At 40.8% G+C, this 22139-nt stretch overlaps 1 protein-coding gene across 1 annotated transcript; it reads right to left on the bottom strand.

Annotated features, from left to right (window-relative positions):
- Positions 1 to 8663: 8663 nt before the first annotated feature.
- Positions 8664 to 21443, bottom strand: ankrd34ba (ankyrin repeat domain 34Ba). The gene is made up of 2 exons (XM_060908520.1): positions 21418 to 21443; positions 8664 to 10362 (listed from the first exon to the last, which is right to left on the bottom strand). The coding sequence occupies exon 2, from the start codon at positions 10296 to 10298 to the stop codon at positions 8664 to 8666; it is 1635 nt and encodes a 544-aa protein (XP_060764503.1). The 5' UTR covers positions 10299 to 10362; positions 21418 to 21443.
- Between the last annotated feature and the right edge of the window lie 696 nt (positions 21444 to 22139).

The raw sequence follows: 22139 nt of genomic DNA, 5'->3' as shown, positions 1-22139 counted from the left end.
AATATTCTCTACCTGTCTTGCCCTCTTTGAAACCCTGTCTCTTCAGTATATTGTGCTCTGTCTTTTTTTTATTATTATTCACAAGTTCAAGTTCTTTGATATTACAGGTGACCATACTTTATTTACTTTAACTGAACAATTACATGCATCATAAATAATTAAAAATAAATACCCTGTAAATAAACAATAGGTATGGTGGCTAATGGCTCTTCTTGCATTTGTAATATTATCTCTTACTTGCTTTATTTTACAACATTTCCAGTATGGCTTCAAATAAAGTCATAAAGTATGATATACAGTAAACAAACTAAAAATGCGCCTTAATAAACGTGTGCTAAGGAGGTGCTCTCCCATGCTGCTTGTTGGGGAAGATAGAGGCTGTGGCACGGCAGTAGGCCTATAATGATTTAGAATGCCTAGTACACAGCTCTCGATATGGCATTAAATATTCTCACAACACTTATAGGCTAAAACAATTAAGAAACTTTATATAAGTTCATAATTACGCCAATAACGCCACACATTGGCATGCATATGTAGGGTACAAACCTGTCTGAGACACCTGTCTTCAACTCGGATACCTTCTTCTCTCTCCTTTTCCTCTAAATTGATGGTAGGCAATTATCCAGCTTCCGGCGAGTGCAGCATCATTAGATGCGCCACCTACCATAGGGGAGTGTGTATAGAAGGGAACACCTCTCTGCCTGTTTAGCCGTGCGTAAGGCGTACCGTAATTGATCGATCGCAAGTGGTTGGCGCGACGCAATGGGTAGCCTAGATCAGATAGATAAACTAGATTTTTTTTCTAGCGTGAGAAGTCGGAGGTATGGCGTGTGAGCGTGTGAAGATAATCAAATGCGTGTGTCTCACGCTCATTGCGTGAGAGTTGGCAGCCCAGCAATCATATAGCAGACGCACTTCCACAGCAGTCCTGTGCTCGGTCGGCAAACCCACAAGAAGGTTGTTTAACTAATCTGGAACACCCATAGCAGAGTAGAAGTTGATCTGTCCATTATGGTTCACCCAGATTCCAGAGACAATCGTTTTTTGTTTTTTTTCATTGGGGCATAATTGGCCAAATCTGCAGCTGTATGCTTTTTACTGGTATGACATTGTAACACATCTGAAAAAAATATGTAACTAGACGGTTGACTATTCTGACAGAACAGAGTATGGTTCTGTCTGTTGTTAATGTTAGTCACAAGCTGACCTTGATCACTACCCATCAGACCAGACCCGCGTTCCCCAAACCTTAAGTCACTCTGCCACATCACCTCACATGCCTTGAAATTATAGGTCTGGCCCCTAGTAGTATAACATTGTGTTAAGCAACATTGTGTTAAGCAATAAAGGTTTGTTTGTTATTTTCATTGGACAGGAACCCCTTATCTTGTGCCACACATTATTTTTTCTGCAGCCAGATGGTAGTCAGCTAGAATTGTCTTTTTCTGGGTCTACATTAAGATGCACATGGCAGCATTTTCTGGTGGACAGGTGGCCATAAGGAGTGTATAAAATTGGTCAGAACATTTCCAGAGGGCACATGATGTCTCCAAACTCCAAAACATCTGAGGGCACAAAATGTCTTCAAATGCAAAATGATTGTCCTGACTCCTACAGGGAGATCAGGACATGGTGCGAAACAGTTTATGCATACTGACCTTTGAAGCAATGAATGATGCACAATTAAAGTGTCTTTCACTTGCTGGCCATCACCATGGCCAGACAAGTTGATAAATTGTCCATCTTATCAAACAGAATGCAGTATCTGCTTTGTGGACTGGAGTTATCTACTGGGACCTATTAAGTTATCTGTTCTTGCAGATGAGAATTTGCCCAGGCCAGCCTTTGTATGCTGAGGGCTTTTGGGAGCTATATTCAAGGAACTGCCAGCTGGCAGGTCACTGAACTGTTGTCTGCGTGTCTTGTAGACCACCACATAGGGGTCTGCTCAATGGACATGTTGGGCCATTGGGTAAAGGAAGTGATTACACAAGCAAGAGCACCTTCCTCCATTAAATTAATTGTATGTTATGGGTATCTCCTAGGAGACACTAATATCACTTTTACTTACATTTTTTTTTGTTGTACAGCAACATTATGCTCACTGCAATGACATAGTAAGGCATTTTAAATTTGTAATGCTGTAATTTTACGCTTACACGCATACACATTCTATTATATCACACGCAAATTATAGTAAAATAATTTTTCTTTTAACAGAGGATGTATGTTGATTACAATGATATGTAACAATGTTACAACTTAAAAGAAAAAAGTACAATGAACATGCAGGATTATTAAACTTTAGAGCTATAAATAAATCCACACATCCTGCAGAAAAATAAGCAGCCTATACAATCAAGAGAATATTTCATGATGGCAGAAAAATTTCTGACCTTAACTTGATGGTAGCACTCCAAAGGTGAACTTGCACTCTGACATATAAACTCAAGAACTGCTACAAATCATCCATTTTAAAGTTTGTTTATTTCATTATTATTATTATCCAGCCATCCATTATCCGTAATCGCTTATCCTGTTCTACAGGGCCGCAGGCAAGCTGGAGTCTATCCCAGCTAACTATGGGCGAGAGGCAGGGTACACCCTGGACAAGTCGCCAGATGATCACAGGGTTGACACACAGAGACAAACAACCATTCACACTCACACCTACGGTCAATTTAGAGCCACCAATTAGCCTAACCTGCATGTCTTTGGACTGTGGGGGAAACCGGAGCACCTGGAGGAAACCCACGCAGACACAGGGAGAACATGCAAACTCCACACAGAAAGGCCCCCGCCGGCCACAGGGCTCGAACCCAGGACCTTCTTGCTGTGAGGCCACAGTGCTAATCACTACACCACCATGCCGCTTTTTTAAATTTATTTATTAACAGTTGAAGCTGTAGTTTAAGGAATCCTGAAACTTGGTGCTTCCCCCACTTCCGGTGTCTTTAGCACCCTGTCTAACTTTGCCATATATTACAGATTGAATGCTGCTTCACTGCACTCCATGTGCTCCATGGTGGTTTGAGTAATTGTACTGTCTCAAGACTTTGAGTGAGAATCCTTGAGCGAGAACCCTTAACTATCCAAGGAACGCTAGAAGAATTTTTTCAGCATGCATAAATATATAATCATTGTTTGCTTGAAGAAGAGCATGCAAAAGCCAATTCATTTGATTCACAAAACCCAGTTACCACTAGCTATCGGCTCAGTGTGTATTGTGTATGGTTTGTGGATCAATGTCACATACTAGTTCATCTCAAACAATTAGAATATCGTAAAAAAGTTCAATATTTTCCATGAGTTATTTAAGAAAGTGAGAATTTAATATATTCTAGACTCATTACACATCAACAAACATATTTCAAGCATTTTTCTATTTTAATTTTGATAATTATGGCCTACAGCACAAAAAAAATTTAAAATAAACATCTCAAACTATTAGACTATTTCATTTTGGGTTTGAGTACAACAGTATAAATATCATGTATCTCGCAATCTAGTTCAGTAAACGCAACCACAATCATGGGGAAGACTACTGACTTGACAGTTGTCCAGAGGACAATCATCAACACCCTCCACAAGGAGGATAAGCCACAGAAGGTCATTGCTGAAAAGGCTGGCTGGAAAAGGTGTACACGCAACAGGGATGACTGCAGCCTTGAGAGGACTGTCAAGAAAAATTGATTCAAGAACTTGGGAGAGTTTCACAAAGAGTGGACTGAGGCCGGTGTCAGTGCATCAAGAACCATCACCATCACGCACAGACGTCTTCAGGAAAGGGGCTACAACTGTAGCATTCCTAATATCAAGCCACTTCTGAACCAGAGACAACGTCAAAAGCGTCTTACTTGGGCTAAGGAGAGAAAGAACTGGACTGTTGCTCAGTGGTCCAAAGTCCTCTTTTCAGATGAAAGTAAATTTTGCATTTCATTTGGAATTCAAGGTCCTACAGTCCGGAGGAAGATTGGAGAGGCACAGAATCCAAGGTGTTTGAAGTCCAAGTGGAGTTTTAAATAAATGTATTTTAAAATTAATTATATTTTTTATTAAAATTAATCATTTTTATTTATTTATTATAAATTAATTATTTATACATTTATCCCAATTTATGTGGGATAAATAAATTTATTAGGGATAAAATTAGCTTATATGTTTGAAGTCTTTATTTTTCTGTGAAGCTGCTTTGTGACAATGTCTCTTGTTAAAACACTATCCAAATGAACTGACATGACTTTATCAAGTCCAAAGTCAATGCAGCCATCTATCAGGAGATTTTAGAGCACTTCATGCTTCCATCTGCTGACAAACTTTATGGAGATGCCGATTTCTTTTTCCAACAGGACTTAGCACCTGCCCACAGTGCCAAAACTACAACCAAATGGTTTGCTGACCATGATATTACTGTGTTTGATTGGCCAGCCAACTTGCCTGACCTGAACCCCATAGAGAATCTATGGGGTATTGTCAAGAGGAAGATGAGAAACACCCTACCCAAAAATACAGATGAGCTGAAGGCCGTTATCAAAGCAACCTGGGCTTCAATGACACCTCAGCAGTGCCACAGGCTAATTGCATCCATGCTATGCTGCATTGATGCAGTAATTTGTGGTGAAGGAGCCCCAACCAAGTACTGAGTGTATGTTCATATATACTGTATACTCATACAGCTCATCTGTATTTTTGGGTTGGGTGTTTCTCATCTTCCTCTTGACAATACCCCATAGATTCTGGTCTTATTGCAAGAGGATTGTGATAACCACAGCAGTAAGAGCAACAAGAGCAATAAGATCAGTTTGGATGGCAAAAACAGTGCTAGTAGTACCGTAAATTTAATTGGAATACAAAAATCTATTCAGCACACCAAAAGAGTAAAAAAAGAAAAAGCTCTGAGTAAGAAAAAGAAAGGTTCAATTCTGGCTTTACTGGCAGAGGGATACAGTGAGCGTCAGGTTGCTTCCATCCTCAAAATTTAAAAGACGGCAGTTTATAAGAACAAAGTCAAGCAGCAGAAATTGGGGACAATAAAGTTACAGACTGGCAGAAGGCAAAAATGACTCTCCATGGACCAGAATGATTGTCAACTCCTTCGAATCTCACTCAACAACCATAGGATGACATCAAGTGACTTACATAAAGAATGGCAAATGGCAGCTGGGGTTACGTGCACTGCAAGGACAGTTTGAAACTGGCTCCTCTGGGCAAGGTTGAAGTCATGCAAAGCTAGAAAAAGCCCTTCATCAATGAGAAGCAAAGAAGAGCCAGGCTGAGGTTTGCTAAAGACCATAAAGATTGGACCATAGAGGACTGGAGTAAAGTCATCTTCTCTGATGAGTCCAATTTTCAGATTTTCCCATCATCTGCTTGTCTCATGGTTAGACGGAGACATGGAGAGGCCTACAAGCCACAGTGTCTCACACTCATTGTGAAATTTGGTGAAGGATCAGTGATGATCTGGGGGTGTTTCAGCAAGGCTGGAATGGGGCAGATTTTTGTTTGAGAAAGACACATGAATCAAGCCATATACAAGGTTATCCTGGAAGAAAACTTGCTTCCTTCTACTCTGACAATGTTCCCTAACTCTGAGCATTGAGCTTTCTAGCAGGACAATGCTCCATGCCACACAACCAGGTCAATCAAGGTGTGGATGGAGGACCACAAGATCAAGACCCTGTCATGGCCGCCCAATCTCCAGACCTGAACCCCATTGAAATCCTCTGGAATGTGATCAAGAGGAAGCCGGATGGCCATAAGCCATCAAGCAAAGTTGAGCTGATTAAATTTTTGTGCCAGGAGTGGCATAAAGTCACCCAAGAGCAAGGTGAAAGACTGGTGGAGAGCATGCCATGATGCATGAAAGCTGTGATTAAATGTCAGGGTTATTCCACCAAATATTGATTTCTGAACTCATCCTAAGTTCAAATATTAGTAGTGTGTTGTTTAAAACTGAATATGATCTTGATTTCTATGCATTATTCAAGGTCTTTTTTGTTATTTTGACCAGTTGTCATTTTCTGCAATTAAATGCTCTAAGTGACAAGATTTTTATGTGGAATTTGGTGGAAATGTTGTCAGTAGTTTATGAAATAAAACAAAAATGTTCATGTTCCTCAAATACATACCTACTGTATAAATAGTAAAACCAGAGAAACTGATAATTTTGTAGTGGTCTCTTAATTTTTTTTTTTTCAGAGCTGTACTTTTCAGAAGTTGGACATTTCTGTATTGTAAATCCTTTTTTGATTGATCTCAGGAAATATTCTAATAATTTGAGAAACTGGATTTCTGATTTTCATGAGCTATAAGCCATAATCATCAACGTTAAAGCAAAAAAGGCTTGAAATATTTACATGTAATGAATATAGAATATATGAAAGTTTGCCTTTTTGAATTAAATTACAAAAAAAATTAACTTTTTCATGATATTCTAATTGTTTGAAATGCACTGGTATAAAAACGACAACATGTCAGTAAAAGTGTGTATGGTTAGTGGACCACTGTGACATTTTATGTTAGCTCCACTTTATCCATGGTTCAAACTTGAATTTACCCCAAGTTGTATATTGATTAATACTTAAACAGTAAGCATTGCTTTATTGAGCAATTTTCAAGAAAACTATGTATTACATACATTTAACAGCTAGAAGTATAGAGACAAAAATTCACTTTTGAATAGTAAAATGAAAAATGAAAATCTTACTTCCATTATCTTAAATGTATGGTGGACATGAAACTCCTACAAGTTTCCCCTCTTCCACATATCCCAATTTATTATGATACCTTAGTACTGTGCATACATTTTAAAAAAATCAAATGCCTGAACCTTTATGATGATTTCATATACAAACCCCATTTCCAGAAAAGTTGGGATCTCATCTCATCTCATTATCTCTAGCCGCTTTATCCTGTTCTACAGGGTCGCAGGCAAGCTGGAGCCTATTCCAGCTGACTACGGGTGAAAGGCGGGATACACCCTGGACAAGTCGCCAGGTCATCACAGGGCTGACACATAGACACAGACAACCATTCACACTCACATTCACACCTACGGTCAATTTAGAGTCACCAGTTAACCTAACCTGCATGTCTTTGGACTGTGGGGGAAACCGGAGCACCCGGAGGAAACCCACACGGTCACAGGGAGAACATGCAAACTCCACACAGAAAGGCCCTCGTCGGCCATGGGGCTCGAACCCGGACCTTCTTGCTGTGAGGCGACAGCACTAACCACTACACCACCGTGCCGCCCACCAACTTAATTATATTTTGCAAATATAAACAAAGTTAAAATTTGATGCCTGTAACACACTCAAAAAAAGTTGGGACAGAGGCAAAAAACATCTGAAAAGTTTCTAAGATATTCAAATAACACCATTTTGGAAGATTCCACAATAAGCAGCTTAGCTGGTAACAGCTGATTGGCTATAAAAGGAGTAGCGCCAAAGGCTCAGTCTTTGCAAGCAAGGATGGGTCGTGGCTCACTCCTTTGTGCCAAAATTCATGAGAGAATTGTTAGTCAATTCAGAAAGAACATTTCTCAATGCAAAATTGCAGAGAATTTAGGTCTTTCAAAATCTACAGTACATAACATTGTGAAAAGATTCAGGGAATTCTGAGACATCTGAGTGCATAAAGGGCAAGATTGGAAACCACTGTTGAATGTGTATAACCTTCAAGCCTTCAGGTGCCATCATGCTAATGTGACAAATATTGTCACAGGGGCTTGGGAGTACTTCAGAAAACTGATGCTTCTGCCACTGCATCCAGAAATGCAACCTGAAACTGTATTATGCAAGGAGGAAGCCATTCATCAATTCTATGCAGAAACACCACCAATTTCTCTGCACCTGAACTCATCTCAGATGGACCAAAAGACAGTGGAAACATGTGGTGTGGTCAGGTTTTCAGCTTGTTTTCGGGAAAACTGGACGTCGAGTTCTCCGTGCCAAAGGTGAACATGACCATCCAGTTTGTTATCAGAGAAAGGTTCAAAAACCAGCATCTGTGATGGCATGGGTGAGTTGCATGTGTGTGAAGGTACCATTGGCATGGAGGCATATAGGATTTTAAAGAGACACATGTTGCCATCAAGCTGATGTCTCTCCATGCTTATTTCATTAGGACAATGCCAGGCTTCATTCTGTACGGGCTATAGCAGTGTGGCTTCATAAACACAGAGTGTGTGTGCTTGACTGGCCTGCTGCCAGTCCAGATCTGTCTCCTATTGAGAATGTATGACACATCATGAAGAGGAGAATCAGACAACAGCGACCATGGACTGTTGAGCATGTCTTGTATGAAGCAAGAATGGACAAAAATTCCAACTGGAAAACTGCAACAATTAGTATCCTCAGTTCCTGTACAATTAACAAGCATTATTAAAAGGAAAGGTGATGTAACACAATGGTAATAATGCCTCTGTCCCAACTTTTTTTTGAGTGTGTTGCAGGTATCAAATTCTAACTTTGTGTATATGTTTGTCAGTAAAACTATTGAAAATATTTCTTTGTACTTTTGTCAGTTAAATAAAGGTTCGTGTGAATTAGTACATCACAAAATTTTGTTTTTATTGTATTTTTGAAAATATCCCAACTTTTCTGGAAACGGGGTTAGTATATGGTTTATATTCCCAATACACTGCATTTTCAACATCATTAGCCAAAGATCCCCTTAAAGTTACCTAGCTGTTTGGTTTGTTCAGGCTGCATGGAGTGCCTTCTCATCAGCATTCTTCTGGTCTTGAGATCCTTTGGCAAGCCAGCAGGAGCTGAAGGGAGATACTGTCTTATCCCTGTCACTAAACCACATGTTGGCTTGTTGCTGGAGCAGACAGCACTAGAACTGCTTGCTCCAGTAATTTGTGGGATTAAGGTGTTATGATTCAGTGGTGGTAGAAAGCCTGGCCGAGGGTTTAAAGGTAGATCTGCAAGAAGAGCCCCTGATCCCCTCCTCTCTAGGTTGCTTGGATGCCTCTTGTGTACATTTCCTAGTAAAGTGCTCTCAGTGGACTCTTGTGAGCTTATCAAAGTGGATGACCGCGAAGTCAGTAGTTGCCTATTGTCAAGTTGTTTTTTACCTTCTGCTGGGGAGTTCCCTGAGACTGAAAGCTGTGAATCAGAACTGTAATGATCCATTCCAAGCTTTCGATGCTGGATGATGTTGATGAGACTGGACACTGCCATGTTAGGGAAAAACTTTGAGTCATTCTCTGATGTTAAGGATTCACTGCTTTTGGAGTGAAGATCTGGGTGGGAGAGAGAGTATAGTGAAGATAAACCATTAAAGGATATGTTGTGAGGCAGTGCTCCCTCTGGTCTTAAATGTCCATGGTTACTTGTGTTGTTTTCTTGATGCTGAGACTGGCTCAAGCTTGTTGTTTCTTTGAGACCAGTACTGACCTGACATGAAAGAGGGTCAAAAGCCAGTCGTCTGTCAATGCTAAAAGCAAGTTCTTCCTCAGGTGTTATATCAGGCAGTTCTTCCATTTGAGAGTTACCTTTGGCTTGTTGTTGTGATAGAAAGGATTGAGGGATCTTCAGCCATGGTTCTGAGTGTAGTCTTTGCAGATGGTGGACCTTGTTCAGTATCTTATTGACTAAAGGGGGCTGCTGAGAAGGGGTTGTCTGAGAGTTGGCCGTGGTCTGTAGGTCCTGGAAAGAAAACTGGAGGCTGGAGGAATGTGTCTCCTGGGGAGATGTGCTGAGGTGAATCTCAGAAGGAGAAGCACAGGGCATCGAGGAGGAATCCAACTTATCCCACTGGTCTAGTTCTGGCAGTGAAGGAACTTTAAGATACTGTTTGACCATCTGCCTTCCACAAACAAGTCTGTCTGTGGTAATGATGATGACCTCTTTACCTTTGGCCTTGAAAGCATCCATTAGCAGCTTCAATGTTTCCTCATCACTGGAATTAATGGCATGGATCAGAGCAGATGAGCCTATGTGGTCCTCCAGACAGGGATCAGCCCCATTATCCAGGAGTAGGGATATCACCTCAGGTCCTGCTTGCTCTAGGCAGGCATGCATCAGTGCAGTCTTGCCACTTTTGTCCTGCATGTTTGGATCAGCACCACTCTCCAGAAGATATCCCACCATCTTTGCCTTTGGAACCCCCTGGGTGTCAGAGTATTTGCTTTTACAGGCAATCATCAGGGGTGTCTCCCCATGCTCATTGCTCTCATTTATGTAAGCCCCACCCTCTAGGAGGAGGCGTGTGAGGCGGAGACGGCCCAGATAGACTGCTTTGAGCAGAGAGTTACTGTCTGTGTAAACGCTCTGCACACCATTCATCCTTGCTTCTTTTACTGTTTTTATTTTCACCTGCCACCAAACAACAATGTTGCCATTGCAAAACCTGTGAGAAGATAGATAGTTTATTTACAGATATTTGCATTACTTCCATTTTCATCATTTGGTCCCAATACATTAATTTTGACCTGCAATTTTGTTACTAAATGAATGCAATTGTTTTCACCAATCCAGACTGACAGGAGCTTTCTACATTTGATTGGAGTTGAGTAATAGTTGCTGTTTTCTTCTGAAAGACCACATATACTGTAGATATGAAAGTTCATTTTTAATAAGCCAAGAAAAATAGCTACACTATGATGAAATCAGGGAGATTGTTGTTGTGGTTGTGATCGACTGGTGTCCAGTCTAGGGTAGGTTCTTGCCTGGAGCAGGACATGCACTAAAATATTTTATTTTTATTGGCTGCTTGGTGGTCAGTGAAATCTAATCTTCAGACTTCTGTATATGCTGGATAATAATTGCTGTTCTGATACCAGCCCTCTTCAGATCTTGCTCTATTCCAGCTGTGTTAGGGGGATATGTACAGAATGGCACTGTCCAGTTTATCACACTATATGCAGTAGGCTACAAGATAGTGGTTCTGTTCCATATTCATTACAGAAATTAAAAATGGGTGATTACGACCTGAACTGAGCAAATGTCAGTCCTGACTGCACAAAGAGCCTAACACAGAGACATCTAGACATTACTCTGATGTGTGAGTAAACGCAGGGAAAGCACCAGATTCTAATGATTTTTAGTACAGTTTTATAAGACAGAAACCTGACAAACATAGCCTTTAAACAGATTCAGCCTGATTTAGGACTGCTAATCCACATTTCTCTTTGAGTCCAGAAAGCATCTTTTCACTCTAAATCTATTGTGCTCGTTGGCCTTACAGTTACTCTCGCACGTCTGCATGCAGTGCTTGCATAACATCATGTTTAAGATCACCACAAATCATGTAGAAGGTGATGAATCTTTTGTCAAATTTGTAAAGGTGGTCATTAATTTGTGAATTAATCACAAAGTCTTAGCTATAACCATGTTGCAGAAAAGATACTATAATGAGATTCTTTGAGCGTTCCACAGAAATAGCCTTGATGAGAAATTTTTGAATTGCAATTAGGCATTGTTGAACAAATAGGAATTTAAATAAATGGAAATAGAGAAGAAGAATATAAAAAGCATGATTTGCAAATGTGTGAAAGGCTTCTCATGTGTACAACTATGCAACTCAAGCACCTGGTTCACCGCTTGGTCTGTTTCTAATGCCTATTTATAATAATAAAACAGCATATTGTCATGTTGTAATTGTCTGCTTGGTGAACATGGCCCTGCATTCTCATTACATGGGACCCATATTTTTGCCAGACAGGCTATTTCAGTTGTTTCACTATAATTTCACTATAATGAGCAGGCTTGTAGTACTCAAGTCCGACTCATGCACTAATTTTAAGGACTCGTGACTCGACTTGGACTTGAACATTGATGACTCAGACTTGGACTCAGACTTGTGTATTAACTGCATTCGGACATATATTGGAGACCAGGACTCAGATTTTTTTCTTTATTTTTTGTAACATGCCATAATAATTTGGCATATTTATACAGCGCCCTCCACAATTATTGGCACCCCTCGTTAAGATGTGTTCTTAGGCTTCTAATAAATTCTTTTTTTTTTTTAAATAATATAGGACAACAATGCAAAAAAAAGAGAAAAATCCAACCTTTAATTCAAGTGCATTTCTTCAGTGGGAAAAAAATCCCACATTAAGAAATAACTCCTTTACATGAAATCATGTGTGCCACAATTATTGGCACCCCTGATGTTAATACTTTGTACAACTCAAGTCAAGTCAAGTCAAGTTTGCTTGTATAGTGCTTTTAACAATAGACATTGTCCCAAAGCAGCTTTACAGAATCTGAATGACCCAAGACATGAGCCAATTTTATCCCTAATCTATCCCCAATGAGCAAACCCGTGGCAACGATGGCAAGGAAAAACTCCCTCAGATGACACGAGGAAGAAACCTCGAGAGGAACCAGACCCAAAAGGGAACCAATCCTCACCTGGACAACGACAGACAACATGACTATAACATTAACAGTTTTAACATGAAGTCAGTTTCACAACTCCCTTTTGCCAACAAGACAGCACTTAATATTCTCCTATAACATTTCACAAGATGGGAGAATACAGAGAGAGGGATATTCGACCATTCCTTTTTGCACAATCTCTCTAAATCATCCAGAGTCCTGGGTCCTCTCCTATGCACTGTCCTCTTCAGCTCACCCCACAGGTTTTCAATTGGGTTGAGGTCTGGGGACTGAGATGGCCATGGGAGGAGCTTGATTTTGTGTCTGGTGAACCATTTTTGTGTGGATTTGGCCACATGTTTAGGGTCATTATCTTGCTGAAAGACCCAGTGACGACCCTTCTTCAGCTTTTGAGCAGAGGCCAACAGATTTTGATTTAAAATGTCCTGGTATTTCAAAGAGTTCATGAAATACCAGGACATTTTAACCTAACAAGGTTCCCGGGGCCTTTGGAAGAGAAACAGGCCCACAGGATCACCGATCCTCCCCTATACCTCACAGTGGGCATGAGGTGCTTTTCCGCATACTCATCTTTTGTGATGTATTAGAGTGTTTGTTATCAAAAAGCTCTATCTTGGTCTCATCTGACCAAAGCACACAGTCCCAGTTGAAGTCCCAGTACTGCTTAGCGAACTCCAGACGTTTACGTTTATGCTTGTAAGTGAGAAAAGGTTTTTTCCATGCATGCCTCCCAAACAGCTTGTTGGCATGTAGATAGCACCTGATGGTTGTTATGGAGACTTTGTGACCCCAAGATGCTACTCTTTGATGCAATTCTCTAACAGTGAGATTTGGAGAACTTTTTACTTCTCTTACCATCCTCCTCACTGTGCGTGGTGGCAAGATAAACTTGCATCCTCGTCCAGGCTTGTTTGCCACTGTTCCAGTTGTTTTAAACGTCTTGATTCCTCTGACTGTAGATATGGCCAGGTGTAGGCGAGTGGCTATTTTCGACACACATCTGTCCTACTTGAATGGTGTGTTCTCTTGTCTTTCCCATGTTGAAGAGTGGATAAGAGAAATAGGCCTCTGTGTCACATCATATTTATACCCCAGGGAAACAGGATGTGATGAATTACTAATTAAAGGTTCCTAGATATTCTGATCAACTTTATAAACTACAGTAGAAATGACAGAAATGCTTCAATTGCATTTATTTTCTAGGAATTGTTACGCATGCCAATAATTGTGGAACAGGTGATTTTATGAAAAAGAATTATTTCTTAGTCAGGGATGTTTTTTTTTTTTTTTAATTCACTTGAGTTAAGGGTTACATTTTTCTACAATTTTCAGTGTGAGATTATGCTTCTGCAATAAAAATTGAATTTATTTTAAGGCTTTTAACACATCTTAACCAGGGGTGCCAATAATTGTGGAGGGCGCTGTATCTACATTAATTTTTGTACGAATTTCGTGCAAGAGTGTCACACCTGTGCACCTTGGCGCGTGCATCAGATAGATTCTCAGGCGCGCTCCAGACAGCATGCGCGCCAAGTGGACTCTCGCGCATGCACCATAAATGACTCGCGCCTGCACAGGATTAAGGCGCAATCAGCACGCCTATATAAAAACTGTGAAAACACACTTACTTTGCGAAGTATTGAGTTGCGTTGCTGACACATTACTGAGCCTTATTTCCTTGTTTGGTTTCCTGACCCCTGATCTCCTGTTTCTCGTCTTTGATTCTGCCAAGTTTATGACAGCCTGTTTGTACCTCACTCGACTTATTGCCTGTTTCACCATTTTACAATTTTGCCTGCTGTTCTGGATTGTTTATGTCTTCACTTGTATTAATAAACACATGTTCTGCACTTACATCTGTCTCCCAACCATCTCTGACAGAATACTTCACGCTCCCTGACAAAGAGAAGCACATTCACCTGTTCATACATCATGTTCAGGAACAAACTAATGTTAACGACGCTAAAACAGTCAGCGTCAAATGGCACGGTTGGAATCTTGGACTAGGACTCGGCTCGGATCAATAGTGGATTCGACTTGGACTCGACTTGATTTTTTTTTTTAATGACTTGGACTTGATTCGGATTTGAACACTGAGGACTCAAGACTGGACCTGGACTCAAGGTTTAGTGATAAAGACTAAAGTATAGAATAGAATAACAAAAAGGTATAACCTTATAGACCGTTTGCACTTACGTCACAAATCTATCATGATGCTCTCCGATTTTGTTGTGTCCGCCATCTTTGTGGGATGACCAAGGAGAGTACATTGGCGAACTGTAATTTTGCGCAAATATATCACGAATTGAGTAATAGTGACAAGGTCAGGTACAGGCAAAAGATAAACGAATGTTCAGGGGTGGATCCGTACAGCAATGTTGTAGAGTATGAAGATGATGTACGGATGTGGCTGAGTGTGAATTACACAGACATCGTGAATTGCCTGGTGTTGACTACAAGCTTCGTCACTGGGAAGCAGATGAAAGCATATAAAAGTTTAGTGCAAGCTTACTGTAAGGATCTAGTAGGTTCCTGATGTGGGCAAATGTTATACAAAACACAAACCAAAAAACAAAACCCTAATTATTGATGTCTTCTAAGGCAACATTTTACCAAGCTCAACTGCCTACATTTTACTGGGCCTTTGTGCTATGCATTTGTAACTGCAATATAAATTGGAGTAGCGCTTACATGTATATCACTTACAGTATGTTGCATATATTTTGTCTATGGTTCACATAAATAGTAGAAATATAAACTTACCCTTTACAAAATGATCTGCGCATACTTGGACATATTTGTAGCTGCTCTCTTTTATGTCCAATCTGTTCAGATTTGCAAGCCGCTGTCTCTGTCATCTACGGGTTAGCTCTTCCATTTGGGGTCTTTCTCGCATTAGTGGGTAAACTAAACAATCTGACTCCAGCCTTAGCAGAATTGTTTGAGCAGCCGATAACTGTGCAAATTTGCGGCATTTCATATTAAGGTAATTGTTGCTATGCATATGTTATTCCACGAAAATGGTGAACGCAGCTACAGTGGTGCTTGAAAGTTTGTGAACCCTTTAGAATTTTCTATATTTCTGCATAAATATGACCGAAAACATCATCAGATTTTCACACAAGTCCTAAAAGTAGATAAAGAGGACCCAGTTAAACAAATGAGACAAAAATATTATACTTGGTCATTTATTTATTGAGGAAAATGATCCAATATTACGTATCTGTGAGTGGCAAAAGTATGTGAACCTTTGCTTTCAGTATCTGGTGTGACCCCCTTGTGCATCAATAACTGCAACTAAACGTTTCTGGTAACTGTTGATCAGTCCTGCACACCGGCTTGGAGGAATTTTAGCCCATTCCTCCATACAGAACAGCTTCAACTCTGGGATGTTGGTGGGTTTCCTCACATGAACTGCTCGCTTCAGGTCCTTCCACAACATTTCGATTGGATTAAGGTCAGGACTTTGACTTGGGCCCTGTCCACACGGCAACGGATTCAGGTGACTCCGATACAATTGTTTATCGTTTAGGCCTGGCGTCCACACGGCACCGGCGTTTTGGGTGCCCAAAACGCAATCTTTTTGAGAACGGGTTCCAGAGTGGAAAGATCTGGCAACGTTGCCGTTGCGAAGTCATCTGGATGAGTAGAACGGATTTGTTTATGATGACGTCACAACCACATGACTGTGAGTGCTTCACACTGGGTAGAAGTGTAACAAACTCGATGCGAGTTGTCAACAAATCCTATAACTTGGTTCATGAAACGCGCTTACAAAATATTTTCACTGTGAATATTTATTGTGTAATGGTGCAAAGTGAGAGAGAGAGAGAGAGAGAGAGAGAGAGAGAGAGAGAGAGTGAATAACCCTTAGGGCAGAGTCAATCCCGCCAGCAAAAATAGGGAAAAAAAGGAGCGATCTCACCTCTTCAGATGTTGATTTAAGTCCTACAATACATTCCTCAAAAAGGGCGTAGAAGAGCAAATTAATCTATCAACGTGTAGCATTCAATTTATTCCGGACCATTAAAGACGCTGCCTTCCGCGTAGAATCATACGTCTTCCTCGCCGCCATATTGGATAGGTCAAAGCGGAGAATAAAGATTCATGTGCTGCATTTAACTGTACCAACAGGTTTACCGTCCAAACGAGATCACATGGGATTACCTTTCACAGGTGAGAAACAACAAATTAATCCATCAACGTGTAGCATTCAATTTATTCCGGACCATTAAAGACGCCGCCTTCCGCATAGAATCATACGTCATCCTCGCCGCCATATTGGATAGGTCAAAGCGGAGAATAAAGATTAGCTGCGTTTAACTGTACCAACAGGTTTGCCGTCCAAACGAGATCACATGGGATTACCTTTCACAGGTGAGACTGGAAAAATACTTTTCATTGTATTTGGTCGTTATAATGTAATTTTACAAACAGATTTTCCTGACTTTGTGGCTAATATGAAGTCTCGCGCATAATAGTTTATGCGCATGCGTCCTTACTTCTTCTATTGTTCTGGTGTCTCCGAAGGGACCGTCTTACAGCGCCCCTAGAGGTGTGGCATGTGTATTGCATCGTTTTCAGCAAGCGTTGCGTTGCCATATGGAGCTGATATTTTACTGATCATTGCCCATTTGGACGCGATATATTTTTAAATAACATCTCGTTGCCGTTGTCGTGTGGATGTAGCCTTGGCCATTGCAAAACATTAACTTTATTCTTCTTTAACCATTCTTTGGTAGAACGACTTGTGTGCTTAGGGTCGTTGTCTTGCTGCATGACCCACCTTCTCTTGAGATTCAGTTCATGGACAGATGTCCTGACATTTTCCTTTAGAATTCGCTGGTATAATTCAGAATTCGTTGTTCCAACAATGATGGCAAGCCGTCCTGGCCCAGATGCAGCAAAACAGGCCCAAATCATGATACTACCACCACCATGTTTCACAGATGGGATAAAGTTCTTAATGCTGGAATGCAGTGTTTTCCCTTCTCCAAACATAACACTTCTCATTTAAACCAAAAAGTTCTATTTTGGTCTCATCCGTCCCCAAAACATTTTTCCAGTAGCCTTCTGGCTTGTCCACATGATCTTTAGTAAACTGCAGATGAGCAGCAGTGTTCTTTTTGGAGAGCAGTGGCTTTCTCCTTGCAACCCTGCCATGCACACCATTGTTGTTCAGTGTTCTCCTGATGGTGGATTCATGAACATGAACATTAGCCAATGTGAGAGAGGCCTTCGATTGCTTAGAAGTTACCCTGGGGTCCTTTGTGACCTCACCAACTATTACACGCCTTGCTCTTGGAGTGATCTCTGTTGGTCGACCACTCCTGGGGAGGGTAACAATGGTCTTGAATTTCCTCCATTTGTACACAATCTGTCTGACTGTGGATTGGTGGTGTCCAAACTCTTTAGAGATGGTTTTGTAACCTTTTCCAGCCTGATGAGCATCAGCAACGGTTTTTCTAAGGTCCTTAGAAATCTCCTTTGTTCGTGCCATGATACACTTCCACGAACGTGTTGTGAAGATCAGACTTTGATAGATCCCTGTTCTTTAAATAAAACAGGGTGCCCACTCACACCTGATTGTCATCCCATTGATTGAAAACACCTGACTCTAATTTCACCTTCAAATTAACTGCTAATCCTAGAGGTTCACATACTTTTGCCACTCTCAGATATGTAATATTGGATCATTTTCCTCAATAAATAAATGACCAAGTATAATGTTTTTGTCTCATTTGTTTAACTGGGTTCTCTTTATCTACTTTTAGGACTTGTGTGAAAATATGATGATGTTTTAGGTCATATTTATGCAGAAATATAGAAAATTCTACAACCCCGATTCCAAAAAAAGTTGGGACAAAGTACAAATTGCAAATAAAAATGGAATGCAATGATGTGGAAGTTTCAAAATTCCATATTTTATTCAGAATAGAACATAGATGACATATCAAATGTTTAAACTGAGAAAATGTATCATTTAAAGAGAAAAATTAGGTGATTTTAAATTTCATGACAACAACACATCTCAAAAAAGTTGGGATAAGGCCATGTTTACCACTGTGAGACATCCCCTTTTCTCTTTACAACAGTCTGTAAACGTCTGGGGACTGAGGAGACAAGTTGCTCAAGTTTAGGGATAGGAATGTTAGCCCATTCTTGTCTAATGTAGGATTCTAGTTGCTCAACGGTCTTAGGTCTTACCTTGTCGTATCTTCCGTTTTATGATGCGCCAAATGTTTTCTCTGGGTGAAAGATCTGGACTGCAGGCTGGCCAGTTCAGTACCCGGACCCTTCTTCTACACAGCCATGATGCTGTAATTGATGCAGTATGTGGTTTGGCATTGTCATGTTGGAAAATGCAAGGTCTTCCCTGAAAGAGACGTCGTCTGGATGGGAGCATATGTTGCTCTAGAACCTGGATATACCTTTCAGCATTGATGGTGTCTTTCCAGATGTGTAAGCTGCCCATGCCACACGCACTAATGCAACCCCATACCATCAGAGATGCAGGCTTCTGAACTGAGCGCTGATAACAACTTGGGTCGTCCTTCTCCTCTTTAGTCTGAATGACACGGCGTCCTTGATTTCCATAAAGAACTTCAAATTTTGATTCGTCTGACCACAGAACAGTTTTCCACTTTGCCACAGTCCATTTTAAATGAGCCTTGGCCCAGAGAAGACGTCTGCGCTTCTGGATCATGTTTAGATACGGCTTCTTCTTTGAACTATAGAGTTTTAGCTGGCAACGGCAGATGGCATGGTGAATTGTGTTCACAGATAATGTTCTCTGGAAATATTCCTGAGCCCATTTTGTGATTTCCAATACAGAAGCATGCCTGTATGTGATGCAGTGCCGTATAAGGGCCCGAAGATCACGGGCACCCAGTATGGTTTTCCGGCCTTGACCCTTACGCACAGAGATTCTTCCAGATTCTCTGAATCTTTTGATGATATTATGCACTGTAGATGATGATATGTTCAAACTCTTTGCAATTTTACACTGTCAAACTCCTTTCTGATATTGCTCCACTATTTGTCGGCGCAGAATTAGGGGGATTGGTGATCCTCTTCCCATCTTTACTTCTGAGAGCCGCTGCCACTCCAAGATGCTCTTTTTATACCCAGTCATGTTAATGACCTATTGCCAATTGACCTAATGAGTTGCAATTTGGTCCTCCAGCTGTTCCTTTTTTGTACCTTTAACTTTTCCAGCCTCTTATTGCCCCGTCCCAACTTTTTTGAGATGTGTTGCTGTCATGAAATTTCAAATGAGCCAATATTTGGCATGAAATTTCAAAATGTCCCACTTTCGACATTTGATATGTTGTCTATGTTCTACTGTGAATACAATATCAGTTTTTCATCTCATCTCATCTCATTATCTCTAGCCGCTTTATCCTTCTACAGGGTCGCAGGCAAGCTGGAGCCCATCCCAGCTGACCACGGGCGAAAGGCAGGGCACACCCCGGACAAGTCGCCAGGTCATCACAGGGCTGACACATAGACACAGACAACCATTCACACTCACATTCACACCTACGGTCAATTTAGAGTCACCAGTTAACCTAACCTGCATGTCTTTGGACTGTGGGGGAAACCGGAGCACCCGGAGGAAACCCACGCGGACACGGGGAGAACATGCAAACTCCACACAGAAAGGCCCTCGCCGGCCACGGGGCTCGAACCCGGACCTTCTTGCTGTGAGGCGACAGCGCTAACCACTACACCACCATGCCGCCCCCTCAGTTTTTGAGATTTGTAAATTATTGCATTCTGTTTTTATTTACAATTTGTACTTTGTCCCAACTTTTTTGGAATCGGGGTTGTAAAGGGTTCACAAACTTTCAAGCACCACTGTAAATCAGAGAGGGTCATGGGACATGTGACATCATGTGCAAATGGTCTATTCTTTCTACACACATTCAAGCGTTGCTTCTTCTGTAAAGCAAGCTTAAGAAAGAAAGTGATGTTTCAGTCTTTTTCGTGCAGCTGCCCTTATCAAAGAAGCAGTAATGGCTGTCTTCTTTCACATGACAAACAGGGCTGAGGGCTTTTGTTGGTTTTCCTGCAACCAGCCTTAATTCAGGAAGAGGGATGTGTATAATCCCAGTGCATGATTATCCACTGAAAACAGTTTCCATGCTTGAGAATAATTTTCAACAATTTACTTTAAATAATCTGATTCTAACTCCAGGTTTACAAAAAACACTAAAGCCCTTTATTTTTAAGTGGGATTATCAAAGATTCAGTCATGAGATATATGAGAGGCATGCAGATGTAGAATATTAACGTACATACATTAGCATGTATGTATGTACGTTTGTACATAGAATATTTTGTATGTCGTTAGATAGAACAAGCAGTAAATTAGATGTGTGAAGTACTAAGTGGATAGCCATTCATGGTGTCACAAGATCCTATTATTGTGAAATGCAATGGAAAAGCAGGAGGCATGACAGCTATAGAAAAGCATTGCTGTTATCAGGGAGCGCACAGTTACCATGGAGCACATGTGTATTGCATGACTGTAGCAGCAACTTCTCCCCGTCAGCAATGTTCTGCTGTGCTCCAAGGGATAAGGCTTTGTTTGCAGGCTTCATTCTTGTGGGAAGTCGGAGAATCACGTAGGAAAGTGGTCCATGATTAAAGAGTCAAGTGGTGTTGTGCAACCCTCCCCAGTTGGAACAAATTTTCAGGTAGAATGTAAAGAATTTGGCAGCATCATGCTGTAGACAGGACGACAGTCCTCAGGCAAGACTGGATGTAGAGAAACATGTACTAGGTATTCATAATATGTTAAAAGCCATCATCGTTTTGCACTGGAGGTTCTGAAGAGGTTGTTGAGTGTTTCTATTCTCATCAAGTCACAGCTTTTCAAAATGCTCTCTCAACATGCTCAGCTAGAGGACAATTAACATGTTTGATTGCACAGAATGTTTTGTTTTTAATACAGTTTCTAACATTCTAAGAAGGAAAAAAGGGGGAAATATACTTCTGACAGAAAATTACAACAAATATGGGGGGGAAAGGCATGCAGTAGAGTAGCACTCACCCTGAAATCTTGTGAAGAAATGCAGTCCTGTTGATGCTGTATTAGTTGCGTTAATGTCAGTTAGCCAGGCTGGTTGTCTGACTGTCGAGTTAATGTAAGTGTGGGTGCGTAGATAGCAGGTGTGACGTTGGTCAGATCTGAGTGACAATGTAGAGATTACTCATAGAGAGGAGAACTGTTTGGGAGGGAGAGATGAAAAAGAACAGAGAAAGAAAGGACCATGATGCACAATTTTATGGATTAAATGTACAATTAATTTACCTGATGTTTTTCCTTTGTTGCATAGTTGTAAATATCATGTTCCTACACTCCCTCTAGAACATCCTGTTAAAATAATACATGCATTAGCTTAAAAAGACAATGTTGCTCTCGAATGCAATGTGGGATTAGCTTCGAAATTAGACTGAAAATTATTTCCCTGTCTCAGTAAGTAGCGTTCATAAGTGTGGGTGCTCTTCATAATGGTCTGGGTCCAAAAATATTATGGTAGCTCAGTCATTAAGATTCTGTGCTAGTTACTGAATGGCTGGGAGTTCAAATCCCAGGAGTACCAAAGAGCCAGAGAGCCCCTGCTGAGTCCTTCAACAAGGCACTTAACCCTCAACTACTCAGTTTTGCGCTTTGATTTTGTCTCATTTGCCATCTGTCACTTTGGATAAGAGTCTTCCAAATATAAGCATCCAAACATTCATGAACCAAACAGATAATAATACCATCAAATA

This window comes from Neoarius graeffei, chromosome 25 (assembly GCF_027579695.1).
Source record: "Neoarius graeffei isolate fNeoGra1 chromosome 25, fNeoGra1.pri, whole genome shotgun sequence".
NCBI lineage: Eukaryota > Metazoa > Chordata > Actinopteri > Siluriformes > Ariidae > Neoarius > Neoarius graeffei.
Note: the sequence above shows the minus strand (reverse complement) of the source record. Positions and strands in the feature narration are given on the sequence as shown.